The sequence below is a fragment of the Poecilia formosa genome, unplaced genomic scaffold (assembly GCF_000485575.1).
Source record: "Poecilia formosa unplaced genomic scaffold, Poecilia_formosa-5.1.2 Scaffold415, whole genome shotgun sequence".
NCBI classification, from domain to species: domain Eukaryota; kingdom Metazoa; phylum Chordata; class Actinopteri; order Cyprinodontiformes; family Poeciliidae; genus Poecilia; species Poecilia formosa.
Window position 1 is genome coordinate 177,471 of NW_006800354.1, and position 17,197 is coordinate 194,667.

General features: G+C 41.7%; 1 protein-coding gene across 4 annotated transcripts in view; it reads left to right on the forward strand.

Moving 5' to 3' along the window:
• Nucleotides 1-17,197, forward strand: part of pip5k1ca (phosphatidylinositol-4-phosphate 5-kinase, type I, gamma a) — a 49,528-nt gene that overhangs the window by 22,744 nt on the left and 9,587 nt on the right. For 3 of the 4 annotated variants that reach the window (XM_016663348.1, XM_016663345.1, XM_016663347.1), the window contains exons 6-16: nt 1,493-1,645; nt 4,906-5,205; nt 5,748-5,956; nt 6,746-6,829; nt 7,025-7,073; nt 8,658-8,742; nt 9,627-9,788; nt 10,488-10,629; nt 11,881-11,913; nt 12,123-12,242; nt 15,951-16,197. In XM_016663348.1, coding sequence (XP_016518834.1) covers nt 1,493-1,645; nt 4,906-5,205; nt 5,748-5,956; nt 6,746-6,829; nt 7,025-7,073; nt 8,658-8,742; nt 9,627-9,788; nt 10,488-10,629; nt 11,881-11,913; nt 12,123-12,242; nt 15,951-16,197 — 1,584 coding nt within the window. Of the gene's footprint in view, nt 1-1,492; nt 1,646-4,905; nt 5,206-5,747; nt 5,957-6,745; nt 6,830-7,024; nt 7,074-8,657; nt 8,743-9,626; nt 9,789-10,487; nt 10,630-11,880; nt 11,914-12,122; nt 12,243-15,950; nt 16,198-16,319; nt 16,845-17,197 lie in introns of those variants that run through there. The other variant, XM_016663346.1, reaches the window with a different exon arrangement.

Here is a 17,197-nt window from a genome sequence, read left to right on the forward strand (position 1 = left end):
TGGCAGACAGCTGTGTAGCAGTCTGGTGGTTCTGCTTCAGTTGTTCAGGTGTTCAGTATCACCTAATCGGTTCTAAAGTTGGTCCGGCGGACATTATCGGCGTATTTCCGCAGCTCAGCACCGTCCAATTAGTCCGCGGTGAGGTATCGGGGCTAGACGTTCCCGTTTAAAAGCTGACAACCTTTTGGCACGCGCATTATTTTGAGTGTCCCAGAGCAGGATGATGGCCTGCACATTATTACTGTCTCTGACAGATCCACAGTCATGCCTCTCGCTCTAAAACTGTCAGGCTGAGTTGCACCAATGCCGTCCGTCGACAGTATGAGGTCAAGCGCACTCAGTTTTGTCCTCATCATGAAAAATGAATATATAAAACAAGAAATACATGATCCAAAGCAAAGGGGAAATGCTCTTTCAATACGTAGCAAAAGTATTAAAGCAGATGTCTTAAGAAAAATATTGGAGCAAATGTAAAGCCTGACAAGCTACGCTGTTGAAATGCCAACAGGAAAGGATAAGTATGGCCCTGCAGAACAAGGCTTCATATTCTGCATGTGGAATAGATGTTTTTACATTCTTCTATGGTAATAAAGGAGCTAATGCAGTCCGACAGTTTTAGTTTAAAGCTATGGTTATGCAAGTCATTTTTAAAGTGACCAACTACAGTATTTTCCTGAATTTCAACTAATTAGCTCTCAGGGCGATAGATTCTGGTTGGTTTCTCTTTCTCAGTGGAATCCTCATAAATATTTAGGTTGTTCATATTAATATAGTCTTCATAAAATGATGGACCAGCATCATCCCCTAGCAAAGTGTGTTCAGGTTCATCTCCTGAGTCCTTATTAAACATCATTTAATCCCAGTAACATAAACATCATGTTAGGCTTCCTCTGTCTTCCGCCGACTCTTGGTTGACAACTTTGACCTTTACTCGCCCGAAGCTCCGAGCGATTTTGAGCTCGTGTTGACAGACCGCCGATGTTTTCTGTTCGTGCATCATTTGTCTGCAGCCTAACAGCGCAGATCCAACGGACTGGACACAGGCTTGATTGAAACATGGTTTCTCTTTTTTCCCACATTAACAGACGGTTACAGTTTGAAAGATAAATCGGCCTATGTTTTTTTTTTTTTTTACAAATCCTTCCCCTCCTGCAGCTCCAGACGTGCAGCGTTTTAAACATTTGTGTACCAATAGTCAGGTAAAATGTACCTGGATCGTTTAAAAAGTAAAGGAAAATATGAAGGCATAAAGTTCACAATATGATGAGCAAAGCAGTAGGTAAACAGCATTGGTCCACATTTGTACTTTCTTACCTAAAGTTATTCTTTTAAGTAGAAATAAATAGGTTTCAATTTGACTTTTTGCTGCTTTTATGGAGAATTTCCTTATTTTTTTTATTTTTATTTTTTTGAAATTTAGAATTGGAATTAAAATTTTAAATATGAACAGTGATTTATTTTAAGTGTGTGGCCGGTTTCTGCCTCCCTGCAGTACTCCCTCTGTAACGAGCCCCTGATCGAGCTGTCCAACCCCGGAGCGAGCGGCTCCGTCTTCTACCTTACGAAGGACGACGAGTTCATCATCAAAACCGTGATGCACAAGGAGGCTGAGTTCTTACAGAAGCTGCTGCCTGGATACTACATGGTAAGCAAAGTCCAGCCGCACGTATGGGAATGACTGAAAAGTTTGATAAATGCAGATGTGGGGGTAAATCTCAGAACGCTGTTGTCAAAAGAAATATTCCTACCTGGTGGCATTTTTTATTATTTTTTTCCTAATAAATGAGACACTTTTCATGGTATTAAGTCCATCTGATTCGCTGATTTAAGCACATATATCACTAAGCCTGTTTTTCTACACTTTGACAAGCACTTTGAAATTGCCTTGTTGCTGAAAATGTGCTATATAAATAAAATTGCCTTACCTTTACCTTACCTTACAGTTAATAAAGCAAAGTTTCCTAAGCAGCATCAGCGTAAAGGTGAACGCATACACTGTAAAACATTTGAGCCACACTTAGTTGCGGCTAGTTTTAGGTGCAAGTTTTAGATTTTGAGTTTATACGTGTGAGTTTGTGAAAGATAAACTTACAGTAGTAGGTTGTCACCTTTTTCTATCCTTTTCTTGTTTGCTGCCTCCAAGAGTTGAGTAAGCTGCGGTTAGCACTTAAAAAAGAAACTAAAAAGAAAAGGAAGGAGTGAGAACTATTTCCTACGGTGCTTAGCGGCAGGTTTTTGCATCTTGAGTTGCACCGTGACTTACATTAACTTACATTTTTTGTGTGTTATTAAGGCAGTTATTATTATTTTTTGGCTGAGGACAACTAATTGTTAAAAATAAATGTTGATGCATTCAGTTTGATGTTTAATAAAATTCATTCTCAGAAATTTCGCTCATGCAATTTCAATGAAGGATTTAAGACAGCTGCTAAAAACAAGCAGTGAGTGAAAATAATGCTGAACTGTGCTCTTGTTCAGCTGGGTGAGGACATTTTCCTTTCATAATGTGAAACAATTATTTGGTTTAAATCTCAGCTTTAAGTTATATGAACTCACAATTTAAGATTAACCAACTATCAGAACTTTAAACCACAACGATTAGACCCTGTGCCTAATGAACTTTAATTTCTGAATTACAATAAATTCAGCATTTCATTTTCAAGTTGAACCACGTTCAAATGTTTTTCCAGTGTACCATTCGTGCTTTCATCTTAGCCGATGATGCAGTTTAGATCCGAGGTTTATGTAAGAACCCGGAGGTCCCTGCGGTCGGTTTTCATGCAAAACAGACATTAGAGGCTCTTATCAGCTCCGACTGAGGCCCGCGGCCAGGCGGTTTCGTAAGCCACTGGCTGCTGTTTCGCTCTCGCCGGATGTTCTGTCCACCAGTCGAGCCTAACAGAGCGTGACTCTTCTGACCAGGAGTGGCCGAGTCCGCGAGCCGCTTTGGAACGAAGCAGCTCCATGTATGTCCATGCGATGCTTTAAGCCTCTCGGGTTCCTGAACCCTCAGCCTGGTGTTTATTCATGTCTGACAGCCTCAGGCAAAAACCAGTGTTGGAATAATTTTACCCCTCTGTGGTGTTTTAGGACCTCAGCTCTTTCTGCTTGACTTAATGTCAGAGTCTTAATCAGTCTGCGGCTGATCTGGTGATTATTTTTTGAGGGTAACCAATTAATAATTTGATTGCAAGAGATTCTTAATAGAATTTTTTTTTTTTTTTTACAGAATTTGAATAGAACATTTTTGCAAAGGTTTTGTTTTTTTAAAATGTAAAGTGTATATATTTTGTACAGTTTTGGCTTAATTACAGCTCTCCTTTGTTTCTAAGTCTGTACCCTCCAGCTAACGATTAATCGATTACTAAACTAGTTCATCACGATTAACCCGATTAACCATTTCACCCCTAGAAGAAACGACGTGACGCCTAATCAGTTGGAAATGTTAGAGGCTCAGCACGGTCACTGTGACCTTCCCATGATGGCGGTCAAGCTCTGAAACACTTTCACAGGTCTAATGGGTTGTAAGGAGGCGGCTTAATGAGCGCACGGGCAGTCGCCCTCACGTGGGCGGACGGCGGACTGTTTTACACACTTGCTGCAGACTTTCAGCAGAAACATCAGAGTAAAAATGTGCAAACTGCTGTTTTCGTGGAGAAGGAGCTGATCTGGAGCCGCTTCTCTGTGTTCGTTTTGTCCCTTCCATCCTCTCTCCTGCTGTAGCTCCCTCGTGTCCCTGTCCTCATGCTTTGTCACTCTGTCTTTCCGCCGAGACTGGTCCTCCGACCCTCCTCTTCCTCACGTGTCTCCGCTGGCGGCTTGTCACCACCCTTGCCCTCCTAACATCGGAGGAAGGGGTCGTGTGTTGCTGAGGGCGGAGGACGCCCTTTCTTTCCCCCCGTGTGTTCTCATCCCCTCCATCATTGTGACGCCTCTTTCCACCCATTCCTACCACGAGACGAAGGTCATTCAGCATGCGATCAGCCTTCTTAGCCACATCTCCGTCTTCCCTCTCCTTCTCCGCTCCTTAATGCCGCGCGGCGCCTCTTTATGGGAGCAGCGCTCTCGCTTTCTTTCCCAGCTCTCATTTCTCTAATGGGACAGATCTGGCCCAGCTCCCAAGGTCAAAGCAGGTTTTTTTTTTTTCGGAGCGCCCGGTCCAACTAACCTCATTTGTGTGGACTGATTACTGAAATATTCAGCGCTGGTCGGAGACAGGAGACGAGCGCTCCGCGGCGACAGAACGGGCTGAATCGCGTGAAAAGAGGAGCTAAATCAAAAGAAGATTCAAAGGTCTTGTTTAAATGTTTGGTTACCCCAAAACTGATCTGAGAGTTGCTATGAGTATTGGCAGTAATGTGACGCCGTAGTATTATCTCAAGTCACAACATGAACTTTATTTTTGTTCAGTCAGGCTAAATTTCTGCAGAGAATCAAACTGTGTTTAGGTATAGCCCTACTTTGATTCCTTCTTTCCTTCCTCTTTTCTTTCTTTTTTCATTCCTTCCTTCCTTCCTTCTCTGCTGTTTTTGGAGTTTCCGTAATTAAAACCTGAGAGCTGTAGAAACACCTACCATAAACTTTACTTAACTTTTTGTTGTATGTTCTGTATGTGTATGTGTATGTATGTTCTGAGGGGAAATATGCATAAAATCAGAAATTTTGAAATAAATGATTAAACTCAACAAATTCATCTGAAAGTCATCCTCAAAATTAAAGCGCAGTTGTTTTCCACCTACATTGTTGCTCAGCACAAATGGGTCTTTCAAATAGACAATGACCTCTTTTGGAGTATTTTTTTTTTTTTAATTTATTCGCAGATTTCCTCTTCCTCATCACCTATCCTCTAACACCAAAGGTGTCGCCCGTTGTTTTCCTCCCCCTGTCCGATCTGCTCTCCTTCAGAACTTGAATCAGAACCCCCGTACGCTGCTGCCCAAGTTTTTCGGCCTCTACTGCGTCCAGTCGGGCGGGAAGAACATCCGCGTGGTGGTCATGAACAACGTGCTGCCCCGCGTGGTCCGCATGCACCTCAAATACGACCTGAAGGGCTCCACCTACAAGAGGCGAGCATCCAAGAAGGAGAGGGAGAAGGCCAAGCCCACGTTCAAAGACCTGGACTTCATGCAGGACATGCCGGACGGACTGATGCTGGACCAGGACACGTACAACGCCATGGTTAAAACTCTACAGAGAGACTGTCTGGTGAGAGACATGTTTGTGTTTCATGCTTTCATCCATAGGAGGTGAAGACTTTATTTTAAGCAGAGCCTCTTTTCTGAGCAGGACTTTTTATAAAGCGCTGTGTTTGGTAGTAAATCAGCTCCACCTTTACTGGCTCTGTGTGTCTGCGCAAGATTGTTTTTCATATACAGATGCAGACATATTTATTATCGCCTCTGGTACCGGCGTGTATGGAAATAATCTTTTGTTACTGCAGCACAATCTAACTCTGAACACTTTTGCAGAAAATTCATCCCTTATTGGGAAATAATTGTTTGAAACAAAGTCACCAGCGGCAAAGTTATTGGTACCCCTCCTTGTAATAATTTTCAAAACCTCCAACCCCAGATATTATATATGTGTCTGCAGTGAAACAATAACTTTTACCTGGTTTGATATTTCAAAATTTTTATAATAATTTTTTATTTTATTTTTTATTTCCCAATTCCTTTATTCAGGTTTAGGTGTCGCATATTTGTGAGCTGCTGCGCGTTTAAATGTGTCCGTATTTGTTCTGTGCTCAGGTGCTGGAAAGCTTTAAGATCATGGACTACAGCTTGCTGCTCGGGGTCCACAACATGGACCAGGCGGAGAGGGAGAGGCAGATGGAGGGGTCACAGGGCGGCAGCGACGAGAAGAGGCCCGTGGCCCAGCAGAAGGCGCTCTACTCCACCGCCATGGAGTCCATCCAGGGCGGCGCCGCCTGCGGAGGGTCCATCGACACTGACGACACGTGAGTTTAACCGGCTGACCGGCGCACTGACAAAATGGCCGTCTTTGCACTCTGAAATACCAGGGTATCAGAAAACCATAGTTTAAAAACAAAAAGAAAAATCTGAAAACCTTGTGGAATTGTATCTTTTCATATGATTTTTTAAAAAGTTGAGTTTCATTTTCTATCATCAGTGCTAGAGATAAAGTAGAGCGTTGGTATCAAGACTGTGATTTCCTGCGTGAAAAGGAGATAATTAATTTGTTTTTGTTACAGGTTAAAATTTTTATGACAAACTAATTACAGAGCCGTCCTCGCAAATCATCAGTTCAAAAGTATTCGTGAGCCAAAGAAAGAATTTTTAAAAACTAAAATCACCAAAAATATGATTCAAAACAAACCAACAAAAAATGACCCACTCAACAAAAAATAAAACGGAAGTAGCATGATCTACTGTAATTAGACCAATATTTTTGTTGGAAGGAGATTGCAGCTCCAAAACTTCAAATGTTTTTTTTTGTACGTTTTCCTTGTTAATTGAAAGGCGTCCAGCAAAAATATATTCAATCTGTTCTCAGCAGTACAAACCAGGATGTAGGCCAGCCTTCGTTTGAAAGCACTTGCTGCGTTCAGCCGGGTTTTAACGCAGCAGTTAAAAGCCGATTTGGGAGCACCAAGGCGTACCGCAGCTGCCCTGACGCAGACTGACAGAGCCGAGGCTGCCGCTCAGTCTGACCGCCACCCAGATCTGTTTTCACGCTTTTAACAACGGGACGTTTCATTTCCGCCTTGCTTCCTGTCTGATTCCAGGATGGGTGGCATTCCAGCGGTAAATGGAAAAGGAGAAAGGCTTCTTCTCTACATCGGGATCATCGATATTCTGCAATCCTACAGGTGACCCTCCTTGAAATCGAGTTGAATCGTAAATCAGTGAGCCTTACCCCGACTTTTCTCAGACGCGATCGCTTTACGCCACGCATTTACTGCATTCGGCCTGCAGGCTCGTTGTATGTTCAGTGCTTGCTTGTGAGTTTCCCATATTAGACCTGCTTAACATCATCTAACCTCTGCTCTGCTTTGTTTCTCCAGACTAATAAAGAAACTGGAGCACACGTGGAAGGCTTTGGTTCATGATGGGGTGAGTTTATAAGGTCCTCACAGACGTTTATGTGTCAGATACACCAACTCCTTTTGCACAATTTGCACACAACAATGTTGTTTCCAAGCATCCCATCACATTGTTTTTCCTGAAACAAAAATGAACCCCCAAGTAAACCAAGAAGTGGCTTTCTTAACCATTTATGGACATTGCCAGGGCGTCAAATACAAATACAACAAAATACAAATGTTCCGGCTCAGGATTTATTAAATGAATTAACTTTAATTATTTTTAGCCTATTAAAATCAATTTGTGTGATTAATTAACTGAAATGAACGTGTTAGATGCACCTAATGTTACTGACAGCGATTTTATGGCTGATCTCTGTAAATGATGTCCAGTGGAAATTACTACTCAGCTTTATACATCAAAAATATCCTAAGAGGACCGAGAAGTCTGGAAATATGGGTCTAAAAAACTGTGGATATTGACACAAATAATGATTAGCAACCCTTAAAAACAACCTAAAAAAAACAAACTCTCTATTGCAGAAACACAAAGTTTAAGTACTTTTGGTTTAGTTTTGCGTGGAAATATTTTAGGACACTTGAAATAAGACAAAGCTAAGTTAGGATTATCTTTACAGTAAGATAAATTACTAGTTCCACTGGTAGATTTCTTCACTTATAACAAGACGACATTTTCCCACATTATAAATGACATAATTAGTATAATTAGTTGTTTTTTTTCATTAACATTGAGGACAGATTGACTTAAAATAAGGTCCTTTTATCTCGCTGAAAAGCTACTTATAAGTTAGTTTTGTCTAATTTCTGTAGAAATTAGACAAATGCTGAGATTTTGTGTATTTGCAGAGTCCATTTAATGAAACTGTTAATTTTGAATACGTGTACCGTGTAGTTCAAGTCATGCAGATGAGTTTGATGGCAGACTATTTTGTTTTCCCGTGTGTTCATGTTCTGCTCGTCGTCCAGCCCTCGGGTTTAGGCTCTCCATCACTCCCGAGTCTGCGCTCGAGATCAAACCGACTCATCGGTCTTCCCTCCCACTCTCTCCCACTCTGAGCCACTCTAATTCACAAGACGCGTGTAGGAGAGCAAGCCGCCTCCCTCTGCGTCACTATGATGAACGCTCCAGACCTTCTTCATATTACACGCGGCTGATGAATGTGGGAAAAGACGTTACTCATGCTGTGTAAAAGTGATGCTGAAGCAGAAACCCAATAACGCGGATTCTCTCTCTCTCTCTCTCTCTCTCTCTCCCCGCTCGCTTCCTCCGTCTCCTTCGGTCTCCTTCTGCGCTCTGTTACTCTAAACCAAACACCGAGTGTCATCTGTCAGTCTGTTGGCAGTGTTATCTCACTGGGCTGATACATAAATAATGAAGCAGAGTGTCTGTTGCCTCGTCTGACGGTGTCTCGGAGCGTCCGTGGCAGACGTGTCCGTGTGCGATGCTCGGGGAGAGCAGCTTGACCCGGAGGGGAAAAAAATTAAAAATTACCGAAATGGGGCACGGAGAGGGACAAACAGGCGGTTTAATCTGGATCTGATCACTTTATTAACGCACCATTTGTCTCATAAACTCTCCCCATCTCTCCCTCAGGACACCGTGTCGGTCCACCGACCGGGTTTCTATGCCGACAGGTTCTTCAAGTTCATGAGCAGCACGGTGTTCAAGAAGAGCTCATGTGAGTTCACTTCATCACCCAGACACTCCTTTAAATAGTCAGATGGAGCTGAGTGCGGGAAGACCCACAGAAACACACAGATTTCTCATGCTGTTTTTTATTTTTTATTTTTAATCCTGCCGTGTCTTAATATGAACATCTGATGCAGAAGGTGAAAGCCTTGAGAGGCGCTGCTTAATGTAAAGGGGAAAAATGTCATTTTGATCCCTCTACACTACAAAAGCACAAAATCTTACCAAGTGTTTTTGGTCTAGTTTCTAGTGGAAATATTGCAGTACGTATGAAATAAGTCAAACCTAATCTAAAAGTAACTTTTCAGCAGGAAATAGAAGCTTATCTTATGAGCAGATTATTTCACTTATAAGACATTTTTCCATGTTGTAAGTGAAATAATCTGCCAATGCAAGTAGCATTTTTTTTCATCAATATTATGGAATTGTTGACATAAGATAAGCTTCTATTTCTTGCTGAAAAGTTGTAAGTTAGTTTTGTCTTATTTCAGCTGCACTAGAAATTGAACAAAAATAATTGTTTTGCAGAGATTTTGCAAAATCTCTGCAAAATGAAGAAAACCGACTCATCGGTCTTCCCTCCCACTCTCTCCCACTCTGAGCCACGCTCAGAGTGGGAGAGAGCTTGTGGCTCAGAGTGGGAGAGAGTTTTGTGTGTTTTTACAGTGTATTGTTCGTATTTTAAGTTTTTATCACAACTTAAAGAGAAGATGTTTCTCTGAGCTGTTGGAGTCTTCTTTTTTTTGCTAACTTCGGGCTAATACTTTAGTCATATTAGCTTATGTAGACCTCAGCAATGATGGGGGTTTTTTTTTTCGTATCACAAATCATTTAACGCGTCCCGATTGCTTTTCTGTGCGCCGTTTGCCTCAGCTCTGAAGTCCTCTCCGTCTAAGAAGGGCCGCGTGTCGTTGTCGGTGCCTAAATGCGCCGGTCCTGGTGCGGCGTGGTCCGCCAGCCAGCTCGCCACTGAGAGGGACGAGAACATCTACGACCTGAGAGGAGCCCGCAGCTTCCCAACGCTGGAGGACGAAGGTGAATGTTGTGCCTGCGATACTCACGAAGACATTTGTGAGTGCTGAGCACACCTGCTCCTGAAATAACTACCGGGCAAATATCTTCTGTCTGCACCAGCGCTGTTTGCCCACGTTTTAATATAATGTATCACGACTGCATTTTTAGTAAAATTGTCCAATATTTGTGCAGTATTTTTAAAACAAATAGCTTCATATTCTCTAAGATCAGAGGTTTTACCGTTAGGCAGGTTAAGTTGGAAAAAAGAAAAAAAACAAATACCGCCTGCTGAAAGCAGGTAGTTTGGTGCAGGAAAATTAAAAGTGGAAAAAGCAACCTGCTCCCTTACATAAAAGGGGTCCGGGATGTTGCTAATAGTTTGATGATAAAATATATTTCAGAGTTTGTGTTTAAAATGTCTTTTTTTATGTTCCACAGTTTCATGACTGTGGAACATTTCAACAGACACTTTACGTGGACAAATATGTTTTTCTTTAATGAAACGCTGCAATCACATCCATTGATTTCAGAACAATTACCATTTATATATATATATATATATATATATATATATATATATATATATATATATATATATATATATATATATATATATATATATATATATATATATATATATAGATCCCTGGTTTGTAGTTGTGATTTTGGAGAAGAAAAGCTTTTAGCGCAGTACGTCAAGCCGTGTCGTTTCTCTACCAGGTCGACCGGATCTTCTTCCGTGTACTCCCCCGTCGTTTGAGGAGGCCACCACGGCGTCGATCGCCACCACTCTTTCGTCCACAACGTCTTTGTCCATCCCCGAAAGATCTCCGTCTGACACGGCAGAGCATCCGCGCTACAGGTACACCTTAGCGGACGGCAACACCAGCCAGACACGTTTGGTTGTAGATCAAATGACTTCACAGTACCCACAGAGTCGATGCAGATTTTAATCATTGATTAATACATGCTCTGATATCGATTTGGTTGAATTTGAAGATAGTAAAGTCACAGACTGAAGAAGCATCGGAAAACTACTAAACAAGTGAAACTTGTAAATAAGTCGATTTACTTCAAACATTTAATCAGGTGTTTGTGCGTAAAAGATTTATGAAATACTGAGTCCCAGAGGTGTCAAATATTATATTTATTTTGGATTGTCAAAGACACTTTCGCTGCTTTTTCTCTGTAATAGTTTATCAAAATGAATCTCTTTCAGACAGAGAACAAATTTCTTTTTCATAGATTTAAAACGAATGAGGTAGAGAAATGTACTCTGCTTTATTCTCCTGCTAAGCTGTTTCCTCTTTTATATTAAAAGGTCATTTGAAGTCCTTTAGACTGACCTTTAACTGTATGTTGTGATGTCAGCAGTTTCTAATGTGACCACAGTGTATGGAAAAGTTTACTCCCTCGTAGATTTCCCATTTTTAGGATATATAAAAGCAAAAAAAGAAAAAACAAAAGCATTTTTATTTAATATGTGAAATAAGCTGTGCAAACCAACTTTTTATTATAATGAATGAACTGTGATTTCATTCATCATTGCCTGACCTGTAGAAACAGCAAATGGCTTTACTAGAGCCTGCCAGGCAACATGAAGTAGGCTAAAAGAACAAACTCTGCTGCAATCTAAAGAAATTCACAGAAAGCTGAGAAACCAACTTTGACATCTGTCAGTCTGGAAACGGACACAAACCCATTTCTGTGGCTTTGGGACTCCAGCGAACCAACAACTAAGTCATTATCAAACGTAGGAAGGCAAAATGATTCACAGCAACATTAGTTTTCTTGCTAGGAGCTTAATGGGAGAGCTAATGCTAAAAAAGCCTTGAAGAAGACTGGGCCAGCTATCAGTTTTAAGGTCATGTTGTCATAAGTAGTATTAATAAAATCATCGTTTCAAATGCACTTGTTTTATTTACTCAAGTTGTCTTTGATTGATGACCTGAAACATTTATGTTAATGATTAAAAAAAAAAAAAGAAGAGATGGAAGAAATCTGCTAAGATCATCAGCTTGGTAAAGTGTTTTTATTTTCTAGTTCTACGCTCCAGCCAGTTGCTTTAGTTTTCCTCTAAATCCCGTGCTCACAGTGTTTTGTCTGTCCTCAGGAGGCACACCCAGTCTCTCAGCCACGACGGAAGGTGAGTTTTACGAAGCCGGAGCGCTTTTTGGCGCCGCGTGTTTTCACAGCGTTAAACGTGTCTGGGTGCGGTGGGTGGAGAGGTGCAGAGAAAATGTGAGCGCCTGTGTGTTTACGAGGGTGCTCCCTGTTTCCCCGTTGCCAAGACGTGGCTGCGTGTGTTTATCTGTGTGCATGTCTCATTTCCTGTGTTGTCCTGCGTGCCCTCAGGACCCAGGAGGAGCTGCGTGTGCGCGAGGAGGACCAGCAGACCATCACGGTGGAGGTGGAGCTGAAGAGACACGACAGCGAGCCGACCATCTCCGCCCCGCAGCACTCGCCTGACGCCAGGTGAGCGACGCAGACCATGATGGTCTGACGCTGTATTGACACTTACTGTGTTCAGTATTAGAAACAATAAAACAAACCAAGCGTTAAAAACGCACTGCGTTGTCTGTAGCATAGAAAACATTTTACAAGCGTATTTTTTAAAACCTTTTTGTTTCACTTAATCATGGTTGTTCCCTTAATTGTTTTCCTTAAAAAATGGATGTCTAAAGCAAACATCCATTTTATTTATTTTATTTATTTATTTGCTATCCGATTACAATCTGCTTACTGCTAAAAATACTGATGGCATTCATGAGAACAGCGCCACCTGATGAATTTTTTTTGTTGTTGTTTCTGCTCCCTCCACACTTACTGGCACCTCTGGTAAAACAATAGAAAACTATTTAAAACGCTTCAAAAAATATGTCTTTCTCCTACTGCAGGTGCAAGAATTTATACTGACAAACTTAGAAAAAAAATGTAGAAAGAAAATAATAGGAGAAAATAGGATAATTATTTTGTTTGATTTTTTTAAAATCAATGGCTATTTCATTCCCTAATGACCCCCGATGCTTCACACAATCCCCTCTTTTCACTAAGAGAGTAACACTTAAATGTTTTTCATGGCTGGTTCAAACAGAGGATGAGATCTTTGACCATTCCTCTTGGAAAAATGTTGATTCGGTTACTCCACACCTACCTGGAGCGTTTGGCGCAGAAACCTCAAAGCTCTGATGTCACAGAAGACCTACAAGTTAAAGTTGATGCAAAAAAATAAATAAATAAAAATTTGAATAAACAAAGGGAAGCCTTGTTTAGCAGAGACCATCTGATGACATTGCTCTGAAACTTTGCAAACAGTGATAAATAAAAGCTCAATCAATCACTCTTTGTGGCTCAGAGTTTCTCCCGGAGCCGACGGCTGCTGGATTAACACACCTGTCGCACATGTGCATCTCTAATCTGCTTAGCCCGCTTGTTTATTAGAGTGAGGAGTCCATTGTTCTCAGCGGATAACGTGCTGCAGGTGCTGTGCGGGGCTTCTACTGTAATTGGGTTGTGAGGGAAGAGCACACATGCATGCAAATGTGCGTCAGAGTGCGTTTGTTTTGTTTGGATCAGACTCTGGCTGTCGGAGGCCCCAATATTTTTTTTTTGGTGAGGGTGAGAAGGAGGGGGGGCCACATGCTCTATTTGTACTGGGCTGCAGAAGTAGGACAGTGGGTAAGGAGGCCTGAGGGAAGCTGCTCCCATGTAGCCGAGATGACCTTTTTTTTATCATTTCAATTTAGATATTGGATTTGTAATAGGGATCAGGTTTTCTTTGAGCTCTGATTGAGACTTAGGCCAACTTTTTTTTTTTAATTCTAAGAATTAAACGTAGCAGAAAATAATGGATTTACATAAGTATCTTAATTTATGCAGCAAAGTATGTGTCCATAACTTTTATTTGACATTTAATGAGCTCAGTAATGTGCATGAAAGTGTGTATGGATTATCTTCTGATCAACATGGTGGTTCTTACGCTGCGTTCCAGTTACCTGGGAAGTTACCTGGATTTGACGTCAAACCCTAAGTAATAACACTCTAGTTAAGGAGCTGGCTAAGAAACATCATTTTAAGCTTTATTTTCTACACACAAACACCACTTTTAATTTGTTCGGCTTGGAGCTGCAGGCGCTACATGTAGCATGAGTTTTAGACGTGCGTCTTATGGAATAACATTGTTTCAACAACAGCTTATTTCTGCTGAGGCGAGGAGCGGCCGTATTAAAACAAGAAGTCGGGCCTTTCGAGTCGTAACCTGGGGCGATTCAGTTGATTTTTTTCCGACTAGGAAGTCAGAATTTCCCATTCTCTAGCAGAACTGGAACGCAGCATTAGTACTGATCCATTTAGCAATTATTAGAAAAAGAAGGATCTGGGGGGTTTTTTGTTAATTGACCTGCTGATTACAGATCAAAGGAAAACCGATTTAAATCTCTTGCTGATCTATCGGTGCATCTCTTTGTTTAGTTTTACCTTTAAGCCAGCTCATATTTAAAAAACACACACAAGGAGTTAATAAGATGAAAGGGAAACAGAAGCAGGTTCGGCTGTATTTCTGAGCTGGGTCAGGCGGGGTGTAAGAGTTGTGCTCAAGTGAAACCAACTGAATAATCAGGTTTGATGCCGAGAAGGCAGTGGCTAGACGTATGGCCTGGAGGGCTGGAGGAAAAAAAAAGAAAAGAGAGATGGATGTGAGAAGAGGTGAAGGAAAGGGAATGGCGTGATTGATTAAAAGAGTAAGAGTCAAAGAAAGTCGAGAAACAGGTGAAATGAGAAGAAGAGACAGCAGAAAGGAGAGAAAGCGGGATGAGATCGGGTTTAAAGGAGTCTCTCTGCATGGCAACCATCAGCCTGTCTCGGTCATTCGCTCAGCCAATCAGTTTCCTCTTTGAGATTCCAAGTCGTTGTTTTTGTTTCTTGCTTGGTTTTTTTTCTTCTTCTTCTTCTCGATTTACTGCCCTGCTGCCGCCGTGTCTCCCCGATGCAACTAAACTACAACGCAGAAAGCGAGAAACCGGAGCGGGACCGCCTAAATCCTCCCTAATAGTTGATGATCTGGCCGGGAACAATAAAGGATCGTGGCAGCGAGCAGCCAGCTGGCAGATCTATGAGCTTACACATCTACGACGCAAACACCCACACACACACACACACACACACACGCACACACACACACACACAGCTGCTGAGCTTTAGTCGGCGCCGGTTTTCCTTTAACGGCTTGTTCTCCTGCTCTTTTAAAAGAAAGGAGCTCTTAATGTCAGCAACGGCTGACGGCTTGTGTCTGTATCCAAGTAGATTTAAATAAAAAGAAGAAGAGAGACATGAAGAGAGGTGCAGAGAAATGGCAAAAGAAGCGGCTTAAAAATATTAAGTGGTCCTTACATTTTATAGTCGTCTTCTAAATCCAAAATCTTACCTGTCAGAGAGGGCGCATGCACACGCATTTTAATAAATTACATAATTAAAAGTAGTTTAAAATCAATTGTTATGAAGATTCCGTACACACAGGGATATGTTCCTGTTGTTCACATCTGTTTATTTTAGTGATTATTAAAATCCCATAATATTCTCAGAAATGTAGAATATTATGTACTTCCATGTGAAACAGGACGTTGGACCTCTGAGAATAAGCCCGGTCCATCTCTTCTCAGAATTCTGAGACTTTATCTCTGCTTTGGAAATGGCTTAGCCAAAGGAATCTGATAGTTGTAGCCTAAATACATGGATACATCTGTGTGGGCGGCCCTGAAGCGCTGACTTCGTCTGTCTTTTGAGTATCCCCAAATTGACTTCAACCAACAAACTGTTATTTCCTTTTTCTGTTATACTTTTTCCTTCCACTAAACTTTCTATTTTTTTTTTAGTTTTGATACAGAGTCGGGCTCTTTAGCAATATTTTTTGTGACTGACGCTCCTTGTGGAAGAAACTGGGAACAAGAGCGTGTTGAGAATAATTTAATTTAATTTACAGTTTTTGTAACTTCAATTTTTAAATATTCCCAAATGGGATTCAGCTCATAAACTGTTAAGACTTTATTAGCGCATCAAAGATAACTGAAATGATCTTTTCTAAAAAAAAAAAAAAACTGAACTGAATTAATCAAACCAACTTTCTGGTGAGAATTTGATTCACTGAGATGCAGCGGGATTAATTCAGATCGTCTAATCTCACTGCAGCGAGCCCCAAGCCGCGGCCGACGCAGAAGAGGCCACAGCGCCCTCGACCTGTCCGGCGGCGGAGGCGGCGTCCTCCACCGCCCCTGCCGCCGCTCCGTCTCCACCAGAGCCGGCCGAGGAAGCCCCGCCCAGGCCCGAGGTGGTGGTGGTGGAGCCCGACGGGGCCAGCCAGTTGTCCGGATCGGGCTGCACCAGCCAGGCTTCGGTCGACGATGACGATGACGTGCCGGTCTCAGATATCTACTTCGTAAGTTGGAAATCAGCTTCCATCATTTGTTTTTTTTTTTCTATTTTTGGTTGATCAGCTTATCATCATGTGAACGATGCGAGTCATTTTTACTGACCGAGCTGCGCGATGCCGTCCCACAGAGGCACTGAGAGGAGCTGTGGAGGTTCAGCCCGGTATGGGAATAAATGTGTGCTGAGCTCTTGTTTGCTGTGTTAAGTTAATTCACTTTCTGTACTAAGAGAAATGTTAGAAAACCCACAAACGATGCAGTTTGGCAGCTTCAGATTTGAGAGTGAGATAAGTTTTCTCATCCTCCTTTTAGCAAGGAAGGAAGTGTTTTCCCCAGATTTTCTCTGAACAAACTGTTCAGCTCTTTTATCTGAGCTGTCCTAGATTGTGATAACAGCATGTGAATGTCTCCTTTCCTGCTCCTCCCTAAAGTGATTTTCAACAAGGCTGCAGCAGTAAATTCATCAGATTATAGTCGATTACCATATGAAGCATTCTGGACATGTTCGGTGTTCATGTCTGTTCCTGTTAAAGCAACAGGCTTTCTTTAGACAGATCTGCACTGGCAGGCAGTAACGCATCCTAAAACTCAGCTGGAAGACCCTGCAAAAGTATCCGCAACCTTTACATTTCGTCAGGTTACATTTGTAATTTGTTTGGATCTAATTTGATCTAATATATTAAAAACAGAAAACTGCAGTGTGCTGTGGACTTCTTTACTCTGACACCCATAAATAAAGCCAGGTGGAACCAAGTCTGCTCAGGAATCACCTAATTAGGTACTTAGGGTCCAGCTGTGTTTAATTGAATTACGTCTTTGAAGGTCTCAGAGGATTGTTAGAGGACAAACAGTGTCATAAAAAAACAGTATGTGTGTTAGGGGAAAAAAAAAAAAAAAGCACTGCAGCATATCACCCAGAAAACACCAAAACATGGAGGTGGCAGCATCATCCTGTGGGGATGCTTTTCTTCAGCCAAAAATGTAAAATATGTGGCTTTGTCATCAACG